This window comes from Lutjanus erythropterus, chromosome 13 (genome assembly GCF_056507025.1).
Source record: "Lutjanus erythropterus isolate fLutEry1 chromosome 13, fLutEry1.hap2, whole genome shotgun sequence".
NCBI classification, from domain to species: domain Eukaryota; kingdom Metazoa; phylum Chordata; class Actinopteri; order Lutjaniformes; family Lutjanidae; genus Lutjanus; species Lutjanus erythropterus.
Genome location: NC_139329.1, coordinates 23,679,493 through 23,706,610, shown reverse-complemented (window position 1 = coordinate 23,706,610; position 27,118 = coordinate 23,679,493). Strand labels below are relative to the sequence as shown.

Genomic DNA, 27,118 nt, shown 5'->3' with positions numbered 1-27,118 from the left:
AAAAACGCACAATAAAATCAATTTAAATTTAAACTTTAGTTTAAAAGTAGGAAAAATATAATGAGAATTTGGGTTAAAATAGTATAGTACATGTGTCACCTAAAATAAAACATACTATACCATAGTACTGAAAAAAATAAACATGAATCATTTATTAGGATTGTTTGTTTGCGCTCTTACAGGCTGTGTGTAGGCTTTTAACCTTTTGCTGTTATTATTTTGTTATTTTTAAATCCAGCCAGAAAAGTTTGTAGGTTTATGAGAAAGTGACACTAGTGTTAATATCTGTTTTCCATTTGTGTTAAACTGTTATAAAGAAAACAAAAGAAAAGCAACCAATCAATCCATCAATCAGACCTTATTTGTATACCGCTGGCACTCATTAAAAACAGGAATTGAGGATACACTATCATATCACCAGAAGTAGGATAAAAAACTAAAAATAGGTACATTAATTACAGTTAACCAATCAATAAATAAGTATTACAAAATTGAAAAGAATAGGTAAAAAGTAAAAGCAAGGTAAAGAGTACAAGATAAAATACTAAGGAAGAGAAAATATAATGAAGCGAGTAAAACCAAAACAAAAGGTAGGGAACTAAAAATAAAACAATCCAGAAAATAAAAGATAAATTAAAAAGTTAATAATAATAATAAACATATACAAATAAAAAATATTATACAAACTAATAAAACAGAGTAAAATGTATGAATGAATAGGCAATAAACAAATAAAGTTCAATTAAAATGTTGTCCCTCTCTCTGATAAAGGACTTTCCGAGTATGCATGAATGCAGCACAGGACTGCCACTCAGTCAGAAGTTCGTCCTGAAGTTCACGGTTTCGTTTCCAGCGTGTGTCCACCAGGGGGGGCACAGCCAGGGGGGAGGCTCAATCCAACCCATCCACTCCGCTTCTCCTTCTCCTCCTCCTCGTACCATGAGCTGAATCTGTCCGGGACAGACCAGGGAAGATGGCGGCCACTGACCATTCCCGGTCCGAAGCTGCCAAACAGCGACGGCAGGATCAGCTGCAGCGATGGCTGGGCTCGGAGACGGACCGGACGGGATCGGAGGCCCGGGAGACCTCGAGCGGTTCGGTCGGGACGCGGCGGGCGAAGGTTCGATTCGCGCAGGGAGCCGTGTTTATGGCCGCCTGCTCCGCTGGAGACCGGGAGGAGGTGGCAGCGCTGCTCCGGCAGGGAGCTGACATCAACCACGCCAACATAGACGGACTGACAGCGCTGCATCAGGTAGGAAAGTTCACTTCAACTCTGAACAACTGTGTTTATTTTAATGTGTTTATGAGTTATAGGCTGCGGCTTAAAGTCGCTCAACTGACGGCCACAGTTTAATATTTATCCGTTAACTTCACGATCCTCGCCGCGAAGACGCGTTCATGGTAACTTACGGTGAAGTAAAGAGGCAAAAAAGTGTAATCAGCGTTAATCTAAACGTTGTTTTTCAGCGTGGCAGGCAGCTATAGTAACATTAGCTTAAATTCAACTCATTATCAATTTGTCATCTGTATTTATTTTCCCAGCAGGAGCGTTTCTGGCCTTTATAGACAGACAGGCAATGATGGAGGGAGGATTCACATCCTTCAATAAAAGTACTAACACCACACTTTAAAATACTCCGTTATAAATAAAAGGCCTGAATTGGAAATGTTACTCAAGTATAGTATGTAAGAGTAATCAGGAAAATGTTCTTCAAGTATTAAAAGTACAAGTATTCAATGCAGAAAAATGTCTCTCGTGATTGTTACTGTATACTTTTATACATGAAATCATAAGCTAGATTTAGAGTCAGACAGATATATAATTTGACCGATACTGGCTTGCCACAGCTATAGCGGTCTAGAGATGAGAATATGAACATTTTAGAGCTGCAATGATTAATTGATTATTGAATTAATCAGCAACTATTAAAGTTATTGATTAGTTGTTTGGATTCTTTTTTTTTTTTATGAAAATTTCCAAATTCTCTGATTTCAATTTCTCAAATGTAAATATCTCCTGGTTTACATTTGAGAGTGTCATCTTGGGCTTTGGAAAACTGTGATAAGCATTTTTCACCATTTTCTGAAATTTTACAGACCAAACGACTAATTGATTAATAATCAGTTAATCAAGAAAACACTCAATTGATTAATCGATTATTAAAATAATCGTCAGTTGCAGCCATAGAAAATTTCATGTCACATTTAAAGTGACCAAACATAATCCTTTTAGCAGTAATATCACTGTATTGTTAAAATGTGCTGAAATGTTCAAAAAGTACTGATAAATCATGTCACCAAGTTTTATATTGAAAACTTCTCAGCAGTTTGACATGGCATCATGTCCTTTGCACTGTCGCTAAACAAACCCATGATGCTGCTGCGCCTGCGTCTGGGAGACTGTTGCTAACTTTGATGGCTGGACAGTAATACTTGTGAGTTTCTCAACGATGGTTTTAATCATGATTAAAATTAGAAACAGTTACAATAATCTGTACTTTAATGTGGTTTATTGTAAAACCAGTTATCGTTTCATCCTTGTATGAGGCTATATTGGTATCAGCGTATATGTTGTCCAAAGTGTTTTTGTTGTGTTTGACAGCAAATAATACAGATTGGTCTTATTTTTATTTTGTATTATTTAGTTTTATAGACAGCACTTACATATATTTGACCCTTTTTTTAGTTAAAATTTAATATTTGTGGGGTTTTTTTCATTTATATAATTATTACTATTTCAATGATCTCATGTCATTTTGGACGATAAAGTTTATTGTTTGACTGTAAAATATCATATCAATATCAGACTCTTTGTACTCCCTAGTGTTGGCATCGGTTTCAAAAATCCAGTATTGGTCAGGCCCTGATTAGATTATTATTACTCATGCATAAAAATTAGGATTTTACTGCTGCAGTTGGTTAAAGTGGAGCTCATTTTGAACTATTTCCTATCAGACAGTAACTAATGATGGTTTCGTTATCACGGATTCATCTGATGATTATTTCCTCCATTAATCGACTGATTGTTTAGTTTGGAAAAGTTATGAAAATAGTTAGAAATGCCATCACAATCACCCACAGCCCAACGTGACACCTCTACAGTGCTTGTTTTGTCAGTTCAGAATTTTCACATGAAAAATGACTTCAGTGGTTATCAGAATAGTTGCTAGTCAATTTTCTGTCACTCGACTTATTATTAATGGACTAACCATTTCATCTGTACTTGTATAAACTGTTGGGTAGTTTAGCTTATAACAAACATATTTTATAAACTGAACATAGCTTTTATCTGACATGTTGTGGAGTAGAAGTAGAAAGTAGGATGAAAAGTAAAGACTTACGTAAGGGACAGTTGCCTTCAAATGTGTAGGTTGCTTAAGTACAATACTTGAGGAAATATACATCGTTAACATTCCACCACTGGGCACATTTAGTTTATTAGCCTGTTTGTAGGCTGGGCCATTCATACCTTCGGTAAGTGATAGGCTTCTTTTTCTAGCATACAATGTGAGGATATGAGGAGAGACAGTAAAAACCGTTCAGCTCAGAGCCTGTGGGATCATTTTTAGACACTAATAGGCACTGACTGGTCAGCTTGTGTCCTTGCTGGAGTCTCAGTAAAATAGTAGGTCATTGAATTCAGAGAAGTTTTCATCATCTGATCAACAGGTCTTAAGAAGGCTATGTTTTTTTCTCATGATGGAAGCCTGTTGGTAAAAACTGCCAGAAGACTGCCAGTAGTAACAGATTATCTGTAGTAGAATCCAGAGTTTCCCCCAGCAAAGTTGTTAGGCCCAGTGGGAAGTTTTTGAAGGGGCCCCAGCTGTACTGACTGATGGTAGCATAAAGTGGGGCCTTGTAGTTTCTCTGATAACATAATCAGGGCTGGAATCATGGAATTGACCCTCACTAAGTCCTGCCCCTCTTCACTCTGTGTTCAACTTTCTTTCCAGTAAAGTGACATAGCAAAACAGTAGCTAACTAGCTAGCAAGTTGCAATATTATCATAATTATAATGTGGCCAAGTGCAATATACAAATCGCAAAACCAGAAACAAATTGCAGTTATTTGAAAAAGGAAAAATGTGTGAGAAAACAGCATTAAAACGAAGTATTCCACTGCTGCAGAGATGCTAAAAGACCAGCCAATCTCGTTGTCCAGATAAAAGAAAACGTGTTTGTTTGGTACAGCATATGTAAGCAATGAAAGAGGGGAAGAAGAAAGTTGACAGAGGTGCCAAGCTATCTTAACTGATATTGGAGCACAGAACAAAAAGGGTCTGGACTTAGGAAGGGTCGATCGAGAAAAAAGGCCATAGCCCAGATTTTGTAGGGTTAGGGTTAGGACTATTCTTAACACACATTTTTTTTAAAAAAAAATCAGCAACTATAGTACAGTTTTTCAAAGAATCTGACAAAGTATAGTCTTGGAATGCAAACTAAATTATTTTCTTGACTTGTAAAATGATCTTTTAAATATACAAACATGGTATGTGTATTTCATGGCATCAAACAGGATGAAAAAATTACTTGTCTCTCACTGTTGACTACCATTTACATTTCTTCTGGAATCCAGTCCTATGGGGGGGGGGGGGGCACTGGAAGGGGAGGGACTTTGCCTCTCTTAGCGCACTGCATTCACGTTTTAACCAGCAGATATTGCTGTCCAGTATATCTCTTTCCACCCCCACTGTAACTGTTACTTAAAAAACATCTTAAAAATACATCCCTTGAAAATAAAATTCCTTGATGCTTAGGCCCAGTGGGGGGGTGTGGGGGGACTTAGACCCTGTGGGCCACCGGGCCTGCAGTTCACTGGGGAAAACCCTGGAATCAAAAGAGGATTATTTAAAGATCCTCTCCAGACATGCATTAAGATATACATACATGGCCTGCAGAGCCAGACACACATGAAGTGTGTTTCACAATTGGTTAACGAATAAATCAGAAACTGTCAGCTGATGGTCTAATGGGGGCTGGTTGAAAATTTTAACCTATTATCAAACCCTATTAGCTAATGTTTTGCTAACATTAGCTAACTCAAGTTATGACCCTCTATTTTGTTTTTACGGGATAAGGAGACAGTTGTGTTGAGGTTACAAAGTTTGCTCAACTGTAATTGGAGCACAGAACAGAAAGGGGCGGGACTTAGGAAGGGTCAACTGGACCAGAATTGACTTCCAAACTAGTTGTGATGTCACGCATTATGCTCATAGGCCCACCCCTTGAAATCAGATGTTTAGTGAGCACACAGAAACTTTTCATTTCAAGCAGATGAATGTGAAAACATTCTTCTTGTGTAAAACTGTGCACATACATCATTGTGCACAGGGAAGCTCAAACATCCAACTTTAGGAACATAAAACAAACATATTTCTGAGTGGAGGGGGACTTTAACCTTCATTTTTTAATTTGCAGTTTGAGGCTTGTTGCTTTTGCATGTCCCAAATTGGCTGCACTTCTTCTTCTGAGCATGTTCCAGTCTTAATGCACGTCCCTCCCTCCCCTCCACTTCAGTCATAACACAGCGGAGCCGTCTGGACAACATCACTGTCACACAAGCTCTCAGTGATGCAGTATTTCCTCTGCTTTTATGATAGCGCGTGTCATAAACACATTGCTGTCTCTTCACATACGGCGAACTCACAGTCACATGGATTTGACTTTAATATTTAAAGCATGCTCGTCAACATAATAAATGTGTTGCTTTTTAAATTTCCTGCCCACTGGAGCTGAGTTGTAGCTCAGCTGGCCTGTGTGCTCTGAGTGATGTCATGCTGAAAGTTGATTGGTGTTTTCCCCCCTAATGTAATATTTGATGATGCTGACTTCCCATGACCTGTTCACATGACGAAACGGCAGTGGTCCTGCCTGGATGATGGGTGAATGTGTTCTCCTTTAACCGATCCACACGTGGGACCGTCACCCAGTGTGGTCCCTCCATCCCTTTCTCCTCTGTTGCTCATCGGTCGCCTGGCAACCAGAATTAAATATAGGCCCACACTCTCCAAACTTTCCATCCTCTCCATCCAAAGCCTTTCTGTCTTCTCCACTATGCTTTCACTCTCCTTTGTCTCCCTCCTCCTCCTTCTCCTCCTCCCCCTCTTCTCCCTGTGTCTCTCTTTCTCTTTCTCCTCCTTCCCTTTGCCAATTCCCCATGGTGGGGACTTTAGGGATTTCGGATGAAGAAATGGAAAACATTCCTCAAACAGCACAAGCTGCTGTTGTCAAAAGGCGATTTCCACAATGAGTCACTTGATGACCCAGTGAGGGAGTCTGCTGGGAGGCTGTGTGTGCACCCTCGTAACGCGCTGGGTGCAAGAAGTGCCCTCTGTTCATTCATTCAGCTTGGAGCACCCACTTGTTCAGAGGGCTCCCCCTCTGCTGCCAGTGAACGCTGCTTTTGACTTGCCAGGTTCTGCCTCTGCTTTGAACTACAAGCCTTAAAATCACCGCATCTTTATGTGTCTTCCATCCTTACTACCAAACTAATTATCTTACATTATGACCGAGGCAGGAGACTTGTAGCAGCTTTGTGATTAGTTGATTTAGCCCAAAAGCAAAGCCTCTTACATTCAGTGGCTTAAGGCGGCCTGATGGACGAGGTTCTGTGCGGCAACAGACACTTGCTGCCGTGAGAGTAACTGCGGTGTTAATGAATGGCTGGAAACTCCGTCACTTCAGGGAGTGCAGTCTTGTTCTGAGCAGATCTCATCAGCTGTAACAGATGAAATCTGACATAGAAACAATATGTGATGGAAAAGAATACATAAAGGTTGATTTGATTTTTTTTTTTTTGTCCCAGTCAAGATTAAGAATAAGTTATATACCTGTCCTTTCCTTACACAAGTAATCTGTTGTGTACATCAGTAGAGAATTATTAATATCTTTATTATTAATACTAAATTCAGGCTGATTTATATCTGTTTTGGTGATATTGCACCTGCTGGTGTTCACTGCTAAATCTTCTCAAGTACATTTACTCTCTAGGGATGGAAATATTGGTCCAGACTGAAATATCTCGGCAAATATTTGGATGAAGTTTTGTACAGACATTCAGGTTCCCCAGAGAATGAATCCTTCTGTCTGTGGTGATCCCTTAACTCTTCTTTATTGTACCACCACCATGAGCTTGACTGCTGTGGTTTTTATTGAAACCTCTCAAGACCCAGGCTAGCCAAGCATATTTTTTCTCAGGAAAATTACCTCTCTATTATAGAATAAAAGAATGAACAACCCCTGCTGCAGTTACTTGTTTGTGCAAAGCTACAGGCTAACATTACTCTCTGTTATTACATAATAATAAGTATGCCATTCACATTATTTCAATAGTTTGCCCAATGCCTGTTCCCTAATTCAATATAAGATTGTGACAATCTCAGTTTACCTCTTCTGTGAATTTGCTTCTTTCTTCTCTCTTATTTCCAAAGTGGTGTTGATCATTTCTACACAGAGCCAGGCTCTCAAGAAACAGAGAGTGATCTTGTGGTGTTTCCCTGTCAGGCTGTGTTTCCTGTAGAAATGCCCTCTGACACAACACATGTTGTGTTTCTCACAGCAGCACATCAATAATACCACATGGAAATAGGGTTGTTCTGATCCAGTATCGAAAAATGCCGCATATGCAGCCTAAAATGCTGGTATTTGTTTCTGTGAGTGCAGATGATGTGTCTATGCAGCATTTATAGAATCATATTACATCTGTTAGTAGTACAGGTTAGTAATATCAAAATGTTTTAGAAAAATTATTAGATATTTTTGTAATGCACTCCTATCAGATCAGTACTTGCTATCAGTCATACACAAAGTATTGTGAAGGAAGCAAACTCTACATGGAAATGCTAGAGGGCTGAAAAGTTGTCTGTTTCCACTTTAACTAGACAAAGTAAGCAATGACATGAAGTTACCTTGTGCTCTTGGAAAACGTTATGAGCTGTCACATTCGTTTACACTGTTTTATAAAGTAAATAATCAATTGATTAATTGAAAAAATTAACAAAAGATTCATCGATAATTGAAATAAGAGTTAGTTGCATCATTATAGTAGTTAGTATTAGTGTTAATACCGGCCTAATCTTTATACCATCGCTGTGACATTTTTTTTTTTTACTTCTTATTAGGGAAGCCTGATATTCTTTCAGTTTAGGCTGAACTTTGTCTATTTTACAGGTAATTGCTAAAGTACACTGCAAAAAATCTCTTTCAAGTCAATTTTTGTCAAAAATTGAAGTGCAGAACACATATTTTCTTTTTAAAATGGTGGGAAAGAATGACATTGTTGGAAGATTATCATTCAGTATCATTTTTTTCTAGAACAATTCAGCTTACCTTGATATTAGTGCAGAGTGCCTCATTCTGTCTTAACTCTAGAAAATTCTTGAAATATATTTATATTTAAAATCTCACCTACACTGGCAAGTTTTTTTTTTGACTTGTTTTAAAAATTAATTTAAAGAGTCAATAACTGGAGCCGTATGAAAGCATTAGGCAGAAAAAGTAGGCCATACACAGATCCTACCGTCTGAGGTTTTTTTTTCTCATAAATATTGTCTGGAATTAAAGCAACATAACATAACACCATGAGGTCCTCATGGGATTCATCTTGGGACTTGTGTTGGATCACATTGGGATGGTAGCTAGACCTGGCCTCAGGAAAAGCTGCTAAATAGATTCGCTGTTTCACTCACAGAGTCACTGTTTTGGAAAGTACTTGAGGGCTTTTAGCAGCCCACTTAACAGAAAGTCATTACAGCGAGTAGACACAGTAGTCATTGTTTTAGTCCCAGTGCTTTAGGTGAATTTAATAGATTTTGGAAGTGACTACAGTTTTGCCTTTCACAACAAACCAACATGAAGTGGGTCAAAGGCCTTCTCTACTGTCCCGACACTGGACTCTGACTGACGTGTGCAGTCTGGTTTCTGTTTTTTAAGCGTGTAGTGGGGATTCTCATAATAAACGACAAACAATAAACACTTGTGCAGCAATCCATCATGTGGCTGTGTGTCCTCTGGCAGGCCTGCATTGATGAAAATGCTGAGATGGTGCAGTTTCTGGTGGAGAGCGGGAGTGATGTCAACAGAGGGGACAACGAGGGATGGACTCCTCTGCATGCTGCAGCTTCCTGCGGCTTCATCCAGATCGCTAAGTGAGTGTTGGCCATCACCACACTGACACGTCACGGCCATTAGGATATAAATAGTCCTGAGTATTTGGAAAATCTAGGCCCACATTGAATTTTAGTCAGTTTGGAGGTAGACATTATACAGGATATTGTCAATTGTGTCAGGTAATACACATTAAACTCATTCTGGTTTTAGTGTTACTTTACGTTTTTGTTTTTTTCTTTGAAGATACCTGATAGAGCATGGCGCTCATGTTGGGGCGGTGAACAGTGAGGGAGAGCTTCCTCTGGACGTGGCCACAGAGGACGCCATGGAGAGACTTCTCAAAGGGGAAATCAAGAAACAAGGTGAGAAATCACTCTGTACCAGCATGAACACAGCCGCTTCAACTCATGTGGAGTGGATGCATATAAAGTAATCTTCATATGATTACTACAATATGTATGTGACATGTTTATGTCATCATCAGATTTAAGAGATTTAATATGAGAATTTGACAGCAGGCAAGGGTGCATAATCACAGCTAAATTGATTTTTTTTTTTATTTCAACCACAGTCATTTATTATAAGGGCTGAAACAATTAAAGGACCAGTGTGTAGGTTTTGGTGGCATTTTGCGGCGAGCTTGCGGATTGCAGACATCTTATGTCTCCTTCCCCTTTCAAGCATGTGGGAGAACCTACAGTGGCTGCGAAATTTGCAAAACACTCCAAACACCTTGCCAGGGTATGGTTTGTCCAAATAACACCAGAAACTTAAGTTAACTGACTTGTTTAATCTTTAAGTAAATGAATCAGAACGAGGACACAGTGTGTCATGGAGGCAAAGCAACAAACATTATTGCACATTAAAAAGGATGTGACAGTTCCTTGTTCTACCCAGAGATAAACGTGTTAACTGTGAAAGGACGTGTTTAATTCTTTATTGAGTGGCTAGATTTACAAGCCCAACATGGCCTTTTATTTGCCTTAGGCAAGAGGGCAATCCTTACTGTGGAGCTATGAATATGTTGCAATGTTGCCAGTATGCCAGTACAAAGTTAGTCTTTTCATTGATGGTTTGAATGAATGATTCTTTGCAGCTCTGGCATCAATCAATTTGTTTTCCATCTAAAAATGAATGAATCAAAGTGACACCATACACAGCTCAGGCTACACTGAGTGAAAAACTGGGGATGGAAATCTCTAAAATTATCCTCATAAATGTACAGGCCCCAAAATGTGTTTTGCATTTTTGTCCTGTTTTTACAAGCGGCCACGTTTAAAGCAGTCAACCCGCTCAAAGTCGACAAAAATAGACAAGGAAATGAGGACAGAGTCACTGTGTACCAAATGTTCTGTGACCTTCATACTGAGGCTCCAGGCTTATAACTTTATCACTGTCAGATACACACATTGTAGAGATCCATCATGTAACTGAAGTCACAGATGACAAATATAAGATAAATGAGTATGAAATTGAATATTTTGTGTTTTGTCTGCAGCTTACAGTTTTTGTTCTAGAATAACCTGTTTTCTGTTTCCGTTTTCCCTGTTTTTAAAGGTCTAACATCAGATCTGTGTGTTTGTATTTTCAATTATTTCTGGTCATCCATGTGTGCGTCACAGGAATAGACGTGGACAAGGCCAGGAAAGAAGAGGAGAGGATCATGCTGCAGGACGCCATGGCGGTGCTGGCAGGAGGCGGCACTCTCACACCTCACCCAAACACCAAGGCAACTGCTCTGCATGTTGCTGCTGCCAAAGGCTACATTGAAGTCCTGAAGTGAGCATCAGTTCACACACATGAGAGCAGTGACAACTTGTTAACAACATCACACCAAGTCAGACATTTTTCCTCCTGGATATTCCTCTCAACATCTCTCCCTCGTGTTTGTCTCCCTCCCTTCTTCCTTGCCTCGTTCAGGGTTCTGTTACAGTGCGGTGTGGACGTGGACGGCAGGGACATCGATGGGTGGACGCCCCTACATGCAGCAGCTCACTGGGGGCAGGAGGAGGTGTGCACCCTGCTCGCTGACAACATGTGCGATATGGGTGCTGTCAACAACGTGGTGAGCGCGAGACAAACAACATTTAACTTGGCATAAACTGTGATTGAAGCCTCTGCTCATGCCGTGACTGACCATGCCTGTGAATGTCCTTGTAGGGCCAAACACCTCTAGATGTTGCAGATGAGAACCTCGCAGATGCTCTGGAGGAGCTACAGAAGAAACAGAACGCCGTGAGTCCGCCTCCATGACTATCTCACTCCGTTAGATAAACCTGATGTGATTGATAGCGTTACAGCGGTGAATGTCCTCTGTGTTTATGTGTGTTTATATTCCTCTTCAGTTACGCAGCGAGAAGGAGAAACAGCCTCCTGTTATTGAGACCAGCCAACCAATCTCCATGGTACCAGTCCGCACACGCAGGTCAGTGCCAGTGTTTAGATGTGTGGGCATGTGTTTGTGTGTGTGTGCGTATGTGGGCACCCGCTATGCTGTTCCTCAGCTGACTCCCAGTAATCCCAGTATCGGCAGTTTGCATGCAGGTATGATGTTAACAGTCCCGGCATTCCTTGAACGATGCTACCTCTATCCACTGACATTTACACTGGATGGATTTAGCAGTCAGTGACAGTCTGTGTCACAGCTTCATACTGAGTACTAAATGCTTTCAGTATGTGAATATATAGGAGAAATGACAAAATATATTGAAACTTAAAACAGCCCACTGAGGCAATTTATCTACTGAGGGATTTTGAGATATTTTTTTCCCATTCGCACTCTTATTGACTAGTACTTGTAGCCTCTGTCGGTTAGGTTGGTTATGGAGGCAATTTTGCATGGGTACGAATACAGGTGTGCGTTGAGATTTTGGCTCGCCCTTTAGTGTGCCTTGGGCACAAAAAATTTGAAAAACACTGCCTTAACTGTCTTATTAAAGTATCTGTCATCACAAAGGACAATAAAAGAAAAAATCAAAGTAATAAAAATAAAATGAAATGATGAACTAATTTCTTTGGAAAGAGCATTTCTAACTAGCTCTTCTGGATGTGCAATATGTATAAAATCCTCCTTTGAAGTGTATTTCAATTCACTATATTGATGTTTATCATCATGTCTGGAAAATCCATTGCAAAACTGTTTATGGTTAAAATAAAGGATAGTTAATGCAGAGGTTATGAGGTATCTTGTGGGGCGGCTTGATATCCAGCTCCTCCAGGGAGTGTTGAAGTGCCCTTGAGCAAGACACTGAACATTAGACCACAGACCCTGGATTTTAGAGGATTTTATCTTAAGAAATCCCCACTGAGTCATTTTAGGATCACTATAATTTACAATCAATCAAAACAGCCAACCCTATTTATTCCCTTGTTCTAAAGACCTCTGTTGGTCCGCTTACCCCAGTCCACCAACCACTTAAGGTGCTGTACAACACATGTTCAATGTTCAAATGATGATGGCACAGGCTGCGGAGCAGTTACAGGTTCAGTGTCTTGCACAGTGGCACTTCAACACTCTCTGGAGGAGCTGGATATCAAGCCACCCCATGAGATACCTCATCACTTCTGCATTAACTATCTGGATAATTCTGTGACCTGACACATTTATATCGTCTCATCCTATACAAATGTTGCCCAATGTTAGTATCTCTAAAGTTTTTAAATTTTATACTGGCAGTAGTTCAGAACCTTAAGCACAATATAAGTTAATTTATTGCACACTAAAAGTCAACACAGTAATTGATGTAATTAGTAAAAGCATATGTGTAGTATACAGTATGTGGTTGGGACACACATTGTTTTGTCATTTGTGTGGAGCCTCTGTTGCTATTTTATCCCTGTGGGCTTGTGGAAAGTTTGCATCATCATATATTGAGGAACTATTATAAAATGTGTAAAACAAATTAATAATTAAGTAAACAGCTGTACTATGGCCATCAAGATGATGTATCCAGTGATAAGACAGCAATGCTGCACATGGCATCACAGGAAGTGACCCACTGTCCCACCCACCGATGTGTTGCATGCTCGCTCTAATTGGCTGCACATGGAATGACTGCCCTCACTGATCAGCTCCCTGCATGCCACCTGTTGTTCCACCCCACCTTGGCCCCGCCCCTGCAGGACTTCTATCTCTCGTATGAGCAGCAAGGAGAAGATCTGCCTGCACGAGCGTGAGAAGCACCCGCCTCCTGCCCTGCCAAGTAGCCCAGCCGAGGAGGAGGAGGAGGAAGGCCAAACGGGACAGAGCCAGACTCAGAGCCAGGGCAAGGCCTCCAGCAGCTCTAGCTCAGAAGAGGAGAGTGAATCGGAGAGTGATGCAGAGTCAGGTAAGAGAAGCTGCTGAGAGAGAAGTTGGTGTATTAGTTGGGTGTTATGACTATTTAAAGATTTTATTGAGTTACTGATTTATTAATGTCTGACCTTTGCACGGCTGCAGAGAAAGCGAAAAACCGAGAGATCATAAACAACTTGAACAACAAACGCAACGCTGCCAGCCTGCTTCCTACCTCCACAATGAGTACTGCTGCAAGCCAAGTGAAAAAGGTAAAATGCATGAAGAACATCAAGTGTCATTTTGTATGAACTCACTGGACATTATCCTGCTTATTACTTACTTAAAATCATTTCATATTAATATCATATCAATCATTTCTTTATTTTCTATTACAAAATATCCATCCATCCATGCATCCATCCATCTTCAACCGCTTATCCGAAATTGGGTTGCAGAGGTAACACTTCCAGCAGGAGACCCCAGACATCCCTTTCCCTGGCTACATTAGTCAGCTCTGACTGGGTGATCCTGAGGCGTTCCCAGGCCAGGGCAGAGAGATAATCCCTCCACCTAGTCCTTGGTCTGCCCCGTGGCCTCCTCCCAGCTGGACGTGCCTGGAACACCTCCTAGGGAGGGCACTCGGTGGCACCCTTACCAGATGCTCGAACCACATCAACTGGCTCTTTCCTACTCAAAGGAATAGGGGCTATATTCCGAGTTCCTCACAGATGACTGAACTTCTCACACTATCCCTAAGGGAGATGCCAGCCACACTCCTGAGAAAACCCATTTCGGCCGTTTGTATCCGCAATCTTGTTCTTTCGGTCATGACCCACCCTTCATGACCATAGGTGAGAGTAGGAACGAAGATTGACCAGTAGATCAAGAGCTTCGCCTTCTGGCTAAGCTCTCTTTTCGTCACAATGGTACTGTATAGATAGCGCAATACCACTCCCACTGCTCCGATTCTCCGGCCCATCTCACGCTCCATTGTTCCCTCACTTGAGAACAAGACCCCAAGATACTGGAACTCCCTCACTTGGGGTAAGGACCCTACTCGGAGTAGACAATTCACCGGTTTCCTGCTGAGAGCCATGGCCTCAGACTTAGAGGTACTGATCCTCATCCCAGCTGCTTCATACTCGGATGCAAACCGGTCCAGTGAGTGCTGGAGGTCACAGACCGATGATGCCATCAGAACCACATCATCTGCAAAAAGCAGCTTTGCAATCCTCAGGTCACTAAACTGTTACTGTCTGTCGTTCCACTACCGGGACGGAACCCGCATTGTTCCTCTTCAATCTGAGGTTCAACTATTGGCCTGACCCTCCTTTCCAGCACCTTAGAGTAAACTTTCCCAGGGAGGGTGAGTAATGTGATGCCTCTGTAATTGGCACATACCCTCTGGACCCCTTTTTTGAAAAGGGGAACCACCACCCCGGTCTGCCACTCCTTAGGCACTGTCCCAGACTTCCACGCAATGTTGAAGAGACATGTCATCCACGACAGCCCCTCAACACCCAAAGCTTTCAGCATTTCTGGGCAGATCTCATCAATCCCTGGGGCTTTGCCGCTGTGGAGTTGTTTGACTACCTCAGTGACTTGACTTGACCCCTTGAGGCACCTATGACGTTAAGACCACAGCTCTCGGCTGCAGCCTCAGCAATGGACATTTTGAACATCGACCGCTCCAGTTCAATGTCTCCTACCTCCACAGGGATGCTAGAAAAGCTCTGCTGGAGATGGGAGTCTCCCAGACAGAGGCCTCCTCCAAACATTCCCAGCTCACCCGCACTACACATTTGGGCTTGCCAGGTCTGTCCAGAGGGTTCCCCCACCACCTGACCCAACTCACTACCTGATGGTGATCAGTTGACAGCTCAGCCCCTCTCTTCATTTGAGTGTCCAATACATATGGCGTCAAATCAGATGATACGATGAGAAAACCAATCATTGACCTTTGGCCATTCTCTGCCACCCGGGTCCAGTCCATCGAGACCCCATTCCTTCACTGCAACCCAGGGCTCTGTGGCGTGCCCGGCCACCAGGTGCTCACTGTTGGGCCCCCCTTTCAGGCCTGGCTCCAGATGGGGGCCTCAGGCTTCCTTCAGGCAGGGTCACTCTGCTTCTTCCTCATTCTATCATGGGGTATTTGAACCATTCTTAGTTTGGACCCTCGTCTGAGACAAATTTGCCAAGGAGCACTAGACTCCAGACAACACAGCTCCCAGGTTCATAGGGACACACAAACCTTTCCTATAGATAAGGTGATGGTTCCCAGAGAGGTTTATTAATTAAATTATTAATTAAAAACTTATTTTATTTATTTAAACATGATTTTATTGCTCCTCCAGAGTCTATTATCAGTACTGCATCCATAGCAACAGTCTGTTATTCATAGCAAGTTACACGCCTTAAAATGCCATAATTGGCCAATCAGAGTCAAGTATTTAACAAAGCCATGTAATAATGAATAATAAGATGATGACTTTTACGTATTTTGTAGCAGGACCCAAGCAAGCCCCCAACCACTGAGGCCCCTGGATCCTGGAGAACGTCTCTGAGGAAGGCGGGCAGCTCGGTGACTCTGGGCTCAGCTGGACTGTCTGACTCCAGCCAGGACCCCAGCAGACCTGCAGAGACCGGCCTGGGCATGACCCGCTCTGCCTCCAGTCCCCGGCTCAGCTCTGAGGCCGACACCAAGGTACCCTAACACAGACACTACCTTAAGTTTTAAACTCTTAGTTTGTCCCTTGAGTAAAACATTTTCATAATGCGGTGCAGTCATAATACAACCATGGTTATGCTTCACTTTCATTATTCTTTAATGTTACTAGACAGCATTGTTTTTAGTTGTTAGAAGCTTAGGTAACACATTTAATTAGCCTGTTCTAGGCAGCTTCTTCAAAGTGGACCACAAAGAGAAAACAAAAAGAAGAAGACGACGAGAATGCCTTGACAAATATAAAAAGCACTATCACATAATCCAAAGTAAATTTAACCTAGCCATAACAAATACACACAAGCAGAAGGTAGGGCAAGAAGTAAGCTAGCTTTACTGACAAAATCAATGCAAGAAAGCTTGCTGAAAAATGAAACGAAGATGAAGTCATGAAGAAATATGACAATATTACTGTGACAGAAAGAAAGGAGATAGACAGACATTGTTAGGAGCCGATGGCTAATGTATGAGACGGAGTAATGTTAATTTTTTGCTAAATGCTTTATTAAAGTTGATAGCGCTCATATCAGATCTTTACTCTCTAACAAGTTGTGTCCGGTGGGTTTTCCTTGTACTGTCTTATTAAATTATTTCACTTTGAAGGGACTGATATGTGTCCCTTAAAGATTTTCTGAGGAAAACAATCTCTAAGGACCTTCTACTTATCTAGCTAAGGGCAAACACTCAGAGATCAAGGCAAGACAGTTTTATGCAACTCATTTTTTTTTCCCCAAAGCATCCTTCGATGAAAATTTAAGGGAAACCTTAGTGGTTTTATGCAACCTCACACAGGGAATTACACACCCATGAAACCAGCTATTATTTATTATCTAACTTGACTCCTGATAAAAGCTTTTTTTTAACAGCTTCTTATTGCTGAGTCATATTATAAACTGATTTCACCCCTGGTTCTCAGGAGCCGAGGCTCGCCCGGGTACCACCCATCCCGACACGGAGACTCTTCAGTATTCCGGACAGCAGCCCTGACAACTCCAACAGGTGGGCCGGCGCTCTCATGTGCTCCTGCGCTCGTGAAACCAGTATCTGTTTTTCTGAGTCACTGCATATGTGCCCTTGTCACCCTGTCTCTCTCTCAGTTGGCTAAGTCGTAGCTCCTCTTACACCCGGCGCCTTCATAGTCAATCAGGGAATGAGCTCGCTAGTTCCACCCCCTCTTTGCTTCACAGGTCAGTCATGCTGCTCACTGCCCCACTCATATTTGTTTGCTCTCCTGTTTTGTTTGTGATTGTTTTTGCTGTGTCACAGCTTATTACATTCCCCCAGCAGTGAATGCTAATTTGTGTGTGTGGCTGTGGCTGTGAAAGATGTCTTTGTGTTTTCAATGGGCTTTGTCTCTCGTAGCTCATCTTATGGAAAGAGACTGGATGACCCCAACGTGACCTCAGCTAACACAGGAACAACTGCTGGACTCAGCCGCCTTAATAATGTCTCAGCCCAGAGGTACTTCATTTTTATAATCATTTTCCAGTTTATTTTCCTCACTTATCTGAACGATCTGATGGTCACACTCTTATCTTTCTCCTGAAGACTTTCTCAGGAACAGACAGAAAAGAAGGATCAGCCTGCTGTCACCACCTCCAACTCACAAGGCTCAACCACAGGCGAGCAGGAGACCAAGCAGAGGCGCAAGTGAGTCAAAGACTGTGTGAGATAGTGCTGGGCCTGATGGTGCTGCATGGCCTCTAACTTAGCATTAGGCTAAGAGTGTTAATGCTGGGATAACCCTTTTCACACACACATCGTTAACCCAGGGTTAACTGCAGCCCAGGGCTTCACACTGCACTTCTGCTGTACAGGCTGTTTGTTAAAAGTTTGTTGGAACAGTGACTAATGTTTACATTTTAGAATAACGTGTGACTAGTCTTGAACGGCGTTTAGACCAGTTTCACTCCGGCACTCTGGAGTTTCAGGGGATGAGCCTGCAAACTTAATAGTTTGTTCGCAAAATCATGTCAGGTGGTTCGAAATTTCACCTTCAAAATATTCGCAATTTCGTGTCATTTGTTTGTGCTGCTGTTGGTGTGTAAAGACCTTAACCCTGCTCCAGAGTAGGCCCAGCCAGCCTCAGGCTAAACTCAAGGTTAGCCTACTTTAGAATGAGTTGGGAACCTGAGCAGATGGAGGGCAAAAAATTGTCCAGATATAGTACGAGCGATAAATACAGCGATGCCGCTTGTGATTTCTCCCTCTTCAAGTGAGTTATTTATTCATAACTAAAGTAATTTTCTTAAGTCTGCCTTTTTTCTATATAATTAACTCCCAACAGCTCCCCCTTTTTTGAATGTTCCCATAAAAAGGGTGCTGTGGATCATAAAAGATGTGCTGCTTCTCAGCCTCATTAATTATTCTCTTGTCCCCGTTGACTGTTCTGATTAGGGTAAACAGAAATGCCGCGGACATCAACGTTAATTTTGACCAAAGATAATGGTTACGGAAGTGCGTGAAACTGAATTGAATCAGGGTGGGTGTTTTCATAAACAAGCGACGCACAGAGCAAGTTAGGACATCTTCATTAGGAAAAACTAGAAAAAATAATCTGATGCTTGCTCACTCATTTGCATCTCTTCCAGTTAGGAAACTGTGTTAGGCCGGGGTTAATAAAGTTCTAAAAATGCTTTTTGCTCTAAGCCCTAAGTGTTTCTGACTTGTGTAGATCGTATCTGACACCAGTGCGGGATGAGGAGGCAGAGGCCCAGAGGAAGGCTCGATCCCGGCATGCACGTCAGTCCCGTCGCTCCACCCAGGTACGAATTTCACCTGCTCACATGTTTACTGCAGATTCTTTTTCATGAACTTCAGACGTTGTGTGTGTCAGTGTGGCCAATGAGACAGCATTATCTCTTCTCTGTGTCAGGGGGTGACGCTAACAGACCTGCAGGAGGCCGAGAAGACGATGAAGACGGACAACAAAGGGAGAGAAAAGAAGGAGGAAGAAGAGAAGGAGAAAGAGAAGGAAACAAAGGCAAAGAAGGGAGAGGAAGGGGTGAGAGACATATTTCAAAGTTATAGGCCTGCGTTGGCTGTGCCTCTATAAAATTATGTGACGTCACATACTGGGGGATACTGTGTTTACAGGAAGTGAGCTGGAGGTCTCGCATTGCCAGCCTGCAGAAGTCTGACCTGCTGGGCCTCACGCAGCCCACTGGCGCTCCACGGCCTCAGACAGCTGACAGGAGAGGTACGCATCACCTCTTCCCTTTTTGTAGCCTAGAGCATGACAGTGTGCTTGGTGAAATATTTGATTTTCTCTTAAACGACTGCTGTCTGGCTTTGTTCCAGATGTGGAGGCCAGCACAGGGGAGAGCGAGACAGAGCGATGGGCCCGTGAGCGCAGGGAGAGGAGACAAGCTCGGGCCAGGAGGAAGGCACAGAGGACCGGGGAGGTAAACACTGCAGACATCTTCTCATCTGGATGGATAGAAAACCATGAAAGACAAATTCAGAAGAAAGTGTAAACGGATTATAATGTTTTAACTTGACTTTCATGTTTTTGTGCTGTCTGTGTTATGTGCAGAGTGATGATAATGATCCGAGTGGAGAGGAAGAGTTCTCAGGCAGTGGGCTGGATCCACAGGTGTGTGTGTCTGTTTTTTTTTTGTGTGTGTGTCTCAGTGGAGTGTGACCTAAGACCTCGACCATAACTTCTTGTCTTCTCTGTTTACAGACGGTCAGAAACTTGAGCTCCAGGTATGAATTCAGCCTTTTCCCTCTTTCTTCATTCAGTCAGCACAGTCTCTAATAGCAACATCTCTGACCTCTGACTTCTGCTCATCCACTCAGGTCGGACGTCTCCTGTAACGACTGCACCCAGGGAGGAGGCTCCGACACCAAGGACTTTAAGAAGGTCAGCAGACAGAAATGATATTTAGGTCACTGCATGAGTTTTTCTTATTTGTCCCTGTTATTTACAGCTCTGTGTGTGTGTGTGTGTGTGTGTGTGTGTGTGTGTGTGTGTGTGTGTGTGTGTGTGTGTGTTGTGTGTGTGTGTGTGTTTGTGTGTGTGTGTGTGTGTGTGTGTGTGTGTGTGTGTGTGTGTGTGTGTCAGTTGTTTGAAGAGGTCTCCAGAGAAAACAGTCAGCTCCAGTCTCAGCTGCAGGACACCCAGAGGATTGTCACTCAGACCAGGCTGGACTTGGAAAAGGCCACGCAGGTGATGAGACACACACACACACACACACACACACACACACACACATACATCTTTACATCTTACTCTGTTTATTCTGAATACCAATATCTTTAACTGATTAAAGATAGAAACATGATGCTTAATAGGTTTCCATTGTTTCATGCTTTGTGTGGAAAAACAAATCAATGTAAAAAACCTTAAAAAAAAAGATTTGATTCTTAAAAATAAAATAAATGATGTCACCAGCTTGCAAAAAATACAAGTTATTACCTCTACAGCAGCCGTTCTCAAAGTGTGGCCCACAGGCTAATGGCTGCCCTCAGAAACATTTTGTGTAACCCCAAACATCACATGAAATGCATGCACCATATTTCAATAATTAAATAAACTAAACTAAACTTGTAGAAAGCTACTGTAATCAGTGTTCGAGCTGTAGTTTGATGGATAAAAATTTAATGTGGAAGTAAGATCGAAAAGTCATCACAGAAAAAAACGCTGTATGGTTGAAGAGAAAAGGATGGACTCTTACTTTGTCAGACCACAGGGGACACAAGGGATCTGCTTTATCTGCTAACAGATGAATTCAGGTCTTAAAGAATGTAATGTTAAACGCCATCATGAGACCAACAGCAGTTCATGGATTTCTTTTCCTGTGCAGCCCTCAGTTATGTCTTGTATGTAATGTCGCTCCCTATGTTGGCACACAGTCTAGAGCCTCACTTATTCTTTTATAATAATGTAATGTAATGTTAGCCAGATATTGCTGTGTAAATGACACAACTGAATCAGTCCATAATGACTCATTTCTACTTGCGCTCCTGTTCAGCCACAATTAAAGACGTCGCATAAACATCAGGAGTTTTATCATGAAAGGAAAACAACAAGTAAACATGTTGTACCTCAGCAGGAAACATCATTCACAGAAATGACTCACTGTTCACTGTGTACAGGGTTTCTGCATGTCCTTAAAAACCCTAAGAGCCAATCATTTGAATTTTAGACCTTTAAATGTCTTAATATGATTTTGACAGATCTGTAAAAATTTTAATTATGAAATGAACAATTAACACAATGAATTTAACTTGAGTCTTGATGTTAAATGTGTTTTGGGGAAAAATTGTACTGATCATGCTGTAATAATTATAAAGTGAAACCAACATTGAACGAATAAACACTAATGCAAAATGTGCGTGTACTTTTTTGTCAGTATGGCTGTCTCTTGAACTACATTCACCATGGACTTAAAAAGGCTTATTTTCACATTTTTAAACTTGCAGAAACCTTTTGTATAGTGTGTGTTTAGCATTTTTGTGTGGTCTAGTGGGAATTGTTGTTCAGTATTTATGCTGTAAATTACCCCACAGCATATATACATATAGAACATCATAAAAATAGTTTGCTGTCAGTGGCCCGTAACAGAGAGCTAACAACCATAATGCATTGCACAGGCATGGACAAAAAAGGAACATTTAAACAGCTGCCAGATGAAAGAATGGCCTGAGTTGTGTTCAGATTATTTTGTATTTTGCCTGCGAGTAGAATTCACTTTATAATGTGCAGCAAATAGGTACTGAATTTATACACAGCTGTGTTTTTCGTTTTTACTCAGTCGAATCATCTGAAGAAGTCGTCTTTAAAGCAGCTGACTTGAAAATTTGTAACTTTTGCAAACAAGAAATAACTTTTTTTTCCCCCAATAAAAAAGCTTTATTAACACACAATAGACACACCAGCCTCAATTCAATACACTCAGGTTTTTTTGACTCTACAGCCTTATTGATCTGGTATGACCAGTAGCTATTGGCAGCTGATGCTTACTGATGTTAGCAAACATTGATGATGATGGTGTTGATGTTGTTGTCTTGTCGTATTCCACAGAGACAGGAGCGCTTCAGTGACTGTTCAGCCTTGCTGGAGCTGGAGAGAAAGGTAACAATGCATCTCCGCTGCTCATGATGTGACCTGATGTTGTTTTAGCTTCAACTGCCTCACGACCGCCACCCCTGCTGTCTGTTGACACTCTCTCCTCTCTTCCCCCCACCTGAACACTTTCTCACCCGTTCTCACTTACCTTCTCCTTCTCTACACCACTTTCTCTCTCCCTCACTCTCTGTCACGTCTCCTTGGCGTCAGGACCGGAGGATGTTGGAGTGGCGAATGGCAGAGCTGGAGGAGGAGCTAAAGGTGAGGACACATTCTTATCATGGCCACAGACACTTTGCATGCTTCTGCTTGATTAGCTTGGCTTTAGCTTGTGCAGACCAGCAGTGGTGTGGAGGTACACTGAAGAGTTGTTTCATACAGTACACCTTGTCTCACCCTGTTTTCAGGAAGCATGATATTTGCTTCTGTGACGTGTGATGGATTCATTTGGTTGTTTCCCAACATGAATGGATGTTTTGTTTGTCGACCCAACAACTACGTAATTCGGGTATTTTTACTCATCTGATCTCTGTGCTCTTCTCATTTTGGATGTGAAATGACACAATGGTTCATTTATAAATTGTCTGATGCATCCAGAAATACAGAATGAATAGAAAAAGAATGTAAGTCCCTTTCTTTAAAGGAATACTTTACCATTTTGGGAAATATGCTTATTTGGTATCTTGCCAAGAGTTACTGTAGATGAGAAGATTAATATTGCTCTCTTGTCTTAACGGTGCTCATAAATCTACCGCCAGCAGCTGGTTAGCTTAGGTTAGCATGAAGACTGGAAACAGGGAACAGCTAGCCTGACTCTGTCTTAAGGGAGCTTCAGTCTTTGAACTGGAGTCACTGCTGGCCAAATAATAATGCAGGCCTCCAAAATAATGACCCTTATACCTAGATGAGACATACGATACTAGGTGCAGGAAAAGAGAACAAACCGTCATGAGAGACAACACTCTTGTAGGTCCACATAATTTGTTTTAAAGACAGCTTTTATCCTCAGGCAATAAGGCTTTTCAACAGTCTTCAGGACACAGGGGAGGATAGATTTTTGATTATTGATAATACTATAACACTGTATGAAACTCTGCATGTGCTAGAATGACTGTATTCAATGTTTATGTTGATTAGAGGGAAGCCAGGACAAGTTTTTCACTGTATGAAAATGCACTTGTGGAGTTTTAATGAATACAACAACAAAAAAAAACATGCAACTTTAAATGTTAAAAACATATTGTCCAGCTCACAACCCCTTGTAAAACAAAGTTGTTGTTTTTACACTTTGGTTTTTGGGTGGATTACACTGACAAGCTATCACGTGTTAATTAGTGACCTGGAAGGCCGATTTTGTCACCTTCATACAGAGTCAGGCTAGTCATTTCATTTTATGGTTATAGCTTCTAACTCTCAACAACAAAGCAAATAATCAAAGTAAAAATATCAAACTATTCCTTCAGTTTTTTAATAACAAAGAAAAAATAATTTTTGCTTCATATTGATATGTTTTTAATAAATGTAAAATGCCCTCTCTTAAATGTATTTCAAAAGGATTCTTTTTGCTGTTATTTGTAGTTCTCTCCTACCAGACGATTTTAGCTCCTCCTTTCTTTTGAGACCTCACTGTATCCCACAGAGGATTCAAACATGACCCGTTTGCATTACTACTAATGAGGTGATGTATAGTACAGTGAATAACAACAACTTCCAAAATGTAGGCATCTGATTTTTAGTTCAGCTTCTATAACAAGCAAGAGCAAGATATTCCTGTTTTTGAGGCTCTGCAGCATGAACATGAACTGAAATATGATCCATGTGCTTTGTCCACATTTCAACTGAACTTCTACTCTTCATCCCTCATCAGAACAAATGTTTGTGTCACCTAAACAACCTAAACATTACCCAACAGTCTTTCTCTTTGTATCCAATATACAATATTAATTAAAGAACTGGTGTCTAGGATTTGGTGTCATCTGGCTGTAAACTGCAGATTGCAAACATCTTGTGTCACTCAAATATGTAGGAGAAACGATGTGGTTTGCCAATAGATCCCCCTGAATCTTAGACACTGGACCTTTGATTTAAAGGTTGAACCTTTCTGGAGTTGTTTAATAGGCCTTTTCAGACATTTTAGCGTGCCACAGTGCATAAAAAGAACACTAAGTTGCAGGTTCCTGGTAATGTGTATGCTAACTCACTGACACACAGTCACAGCTAACATTTAGATTAAACAGCCATAATGTTATTAGTTACACTTGTGCTTCTCCTGCCACAGCGAGTCAGACCCTGCTGCGAAAACTGCACATAACATATCATCTTAACAACTCATAATCTAGTAATGTGAAAACAAGCAATTAAGTCATGTAATGAAATTCAGAAGAGTTTCATATTTTAATTTGTTTTTAATGTGAGCTAATTTTCTACCACCAGGTTCTGGTTGACCTGAGAGCAGACAACCAGCGTCTTAAAGATGAAAATGGAGCACTGATCCGTGTCATCAGCAAACTCTCCAAATAGACACAGAGAGAAAAGAGACACGATGAGCAGGGAACCCCCTCCCTCCTCCCCTCCATCCATCCAACCCTCCCTTCTTCCACACATTCCTCCTGGTGCCAAAGAGCGAGAGAGGGGGAGAGAAGCAGCAGAATGTCCTACGTACATGAACACCACAGCTTGACTTGGATTGTGACGCCTCTCTATGAACAGCTGGAGTGGCTTTTGTGTGCCTTTAAAGCCCGTTTGTCACAGGAAGACCTCTGGCATGAAGGCCTGTGGCGATGGTCAGAGGCTCCCACAGTAGCAACATGAGACTTGACAACAGCCAGAATGTCCACGGCTGGTGCGACACACAAAACACGACATCTACTTACGACTGTGCATCAGGGGAACTCTAACATGCACACACATTCCTATGCGTGCATCACATACTTCCTTGATGCACATTCCACGAGCGCACAAGGCAGCTTGGGCCTTAAAGCTCCCACTTTACTATTTATTTTTTTTTGTGAACACTCTCACGTCACACATTCACAAATTTACCCCACTCACAGTTCAAATGTTGTCAAGCAGTAATGGTTTTAGTGTAGTTCTTTAAAGGGGTAGTTTGGATTATGTGATGTGGGTTGATGAAGTACTTATCTATATAGTCAGTGTTTTACCAACAGTAGCTCCCAGTTTGGAGAAACGGTGTGAAGTATCTGCACGGAAGCTAAAAAAAAAAAAGGTTCACCTAAAAAAATCAATATCAGTTAAAGTATGTGCTACATGTAGGATACTTTCAGCACTTTACTTTGCTGTCAGGCAGCCTTTTCTAACAAGAAACTGCTGTTATATGAGCCAAATGTGACTCTTTCCAACCAACCAAACTACATAGGTGAACCTAGTAATTTCACCTTGCAGAATATGGGAGTTGCTGGTCTACAGCTGCCTCGGATTGTTAGTTTGTTTGTGTTATTATGTGTCTTCTGTGAATCCGAACCAGCTTTTGAAAACACTGCAGTCACACAGTAACACAAAGAAGTGTTCTGGGAGGTAAAATGACTGATTTCACCCATGGAGTTTGGTTGGCTTGTAAAGAATTATATTTGGCTTATGTAATGGTGGTTTCCCACCAGAAAAGGGATGGCAAACTAAAGCTGTGAAAACATTCTAAATATAGCATACATTTGAACTGATATTGACTTTTTGTGGCAAAAACAGCTTTTGTTGCCAACCCCATCCACACTAACAGTCACATACCGGCATTTTGTCATAAGTCTTATACTGTAGCACAAAGTATCCTTTTGCAGTTGCAGGAGATGCTGCCAGAAAGCCTTTTAACATGAGGTTCATGTTGTGAAACAGTTGCAGTTGTGGTAGGTTTTGGCACAGAAACTACTTAGGCAGGTTTAGGGTTAGACCATCACCTCATGTGACTCGTTAGTTTATATACCTTCCAACTTTTAATGACATTTTGATTATCAAAAGGGACACAAACCCTGGCCTCCTTGGTGGAAAGCTTGTGTTTGTTTGAGCTGTCCATCCACCACATCTCCTCCATATGCGGTTTTTCTTCCTCTTTATATTATATTGAAATCCCGGTTCATCTTGTACAACTGCAAACAGGCACCATGGTCTGCATGAGTTGCCAGGGGGCAGTGACAAAACGTTGGTATTTGACGAGATGGGAGTGAGACAGGGCTCTTCACAACAATTCATTACTTAGCTTCTGTGCTGGTACCCCTCTCTGCCTCTCCTAACCCTGGAGTGTGCTGACCACCATCTACTTTAAGTAATACATGGACTATTGATAAGTACCTCATACAACTCCGCATCAAATAATCCAAATTTTCCCTTTAAAAACCCAGCTCTGAAATCAGGCTCTGTCTTTACATTCAGCATCGTCCTGACGACGGGGAGGGAAGTCCATGAAGCTCTGTTGGGTTGTTTTGTTTCCACATGCAAGTGTTTGAACCCACCTACCTCTCCACCTATGCACTTCCCCACATACATGTTTTATTTTTGTGACCACAGACACACTCCATGCTCTTAAAAAAAATGACCGCAGAACCAGGTCAGTCGACCACAGCACTTTACTCTCAGCAAAGCAACGAAAGATCTGCGAGGCTTTGCCCGTCCTCCAGACAAACTCATTTCAGAGCAGCACCTTCTCACTTAGTAAGTGGAGGGAAAGTTACCCATAGCTGAAGGTCAGAGGTCATTGCACAATTCTAGAAATTGCTGTTCTGTCAATGCCTATTATTCTAAGAATGGTTTTAATTATTACCATTGATAAGGATCTTATTTTCATAGTGTTTCATTGTCAATTCCTCTCTTGCAAGGGAGCATGGTTATGTATATTATATGTGTATAAATATTAGTCTTGAATAATACCCTTTTGAAGTAAAATTCCATTTAGCCTTTCTTCACATGTTGGTTTTCTAATATATTGAATGGAT

General features: G+C 41.5%; 1 protein-coding gene across 5 annotated transcripts; it reads left to right on the top strand.

Moving 5' to 3' along the window:
• Nucleotides 1–765: 765 nt before the first annotated feature.
• LOC146316603 (protein phosphatase 1 regulatory subunit 12A) lies at nucleotides 766–24,956 on the top strand. 5 transcript variants are annotated; one of them, XM_084733511.1, is made up of 25 exons: nucleotides 767–1,252; nucleotides 9,015–9,145; nucleotides 9,351–9,469; nucleotides 10,730–10,886; nucleotides 11,028–11,172; nucleotides 11,268–11,342; nucleotides 11,453–11,532; nucleotides 13,230–13,435; nucleotides 13,546–13,652; nucleotides 15,893–16,087; nucleotides 17,022–17,104; nucleotides 17,203–17,292; nucleotides 17,468–17,566; nucleotides 17,654–17,755; nucleotides 18,780–18,870; nucleotides 18,981–19,109; nucleotides 19,202–19,304; nucleotides 19,406–19,509; nucleotides 19,641–19,700; nucleotides 19,791–19,813; nucleotides 19,907–19,970; nucleotides 20,172–20,276; nucleotides 22,134–22,184; nucleotides 22,389–22,439; nucleotides 24,612–24,956. In XM_084733511.1, the coding sequence occupies exons 1-25, from the start codon at nucleotides 974–976 to the stop codon at nucleotides 24,696–24,698; spliced, it is 2,736 nt and encodes a 911-aa protein (XP_084589637.1). In that variant the 5' UTR covers nucleotides 767–973; the 3' UTR covers nucleotides 24,699–24,956. The 5 variants fall into 5 exon arrangements, with proteins under 5 accessions (XP_084589639.1, XP_084589637.1, XP_084589638.1 ...); XM_084733512.1 differs by having other exon boundaries at nucleotides 768–1,252; nucleotides 13,254–13,435; nucleotides 15,890–16,087; XM_084733510.1 differs by having other exon boundaries at nucleotides 769–1,252; nucleotides 15,890–16,087.
• The last annotated feature ends 2,162 nt before the right edge of the window (nucleotides 24,957–27,118 follow it).

Excerpts from the sequence above, each read along its gene's own strand:
- LOC146316603 (XM_084733510.1), top strand. The coding sequence starts at position 974 with ATGGCGGCCACTGACCATTCCCGGTCCGAAGCTGCCAAACAGCGACGG. Across the intron at positions 16,088-17,021 it reads GCTCTGAGGCCGACACCAAG|GAGCCGAGGCTCGCCCGGGT; the intron begins GTACCCTAACAC and ends CCTGGTTCTCAG. Across the intron at positions 19,510-19,640 it reads AGGCACAGAGGACCGGGGAG|AGTGATGATAATGATCCGAG; the intron begins GTAAACACTGCA and ends TGTTATGTGCAG.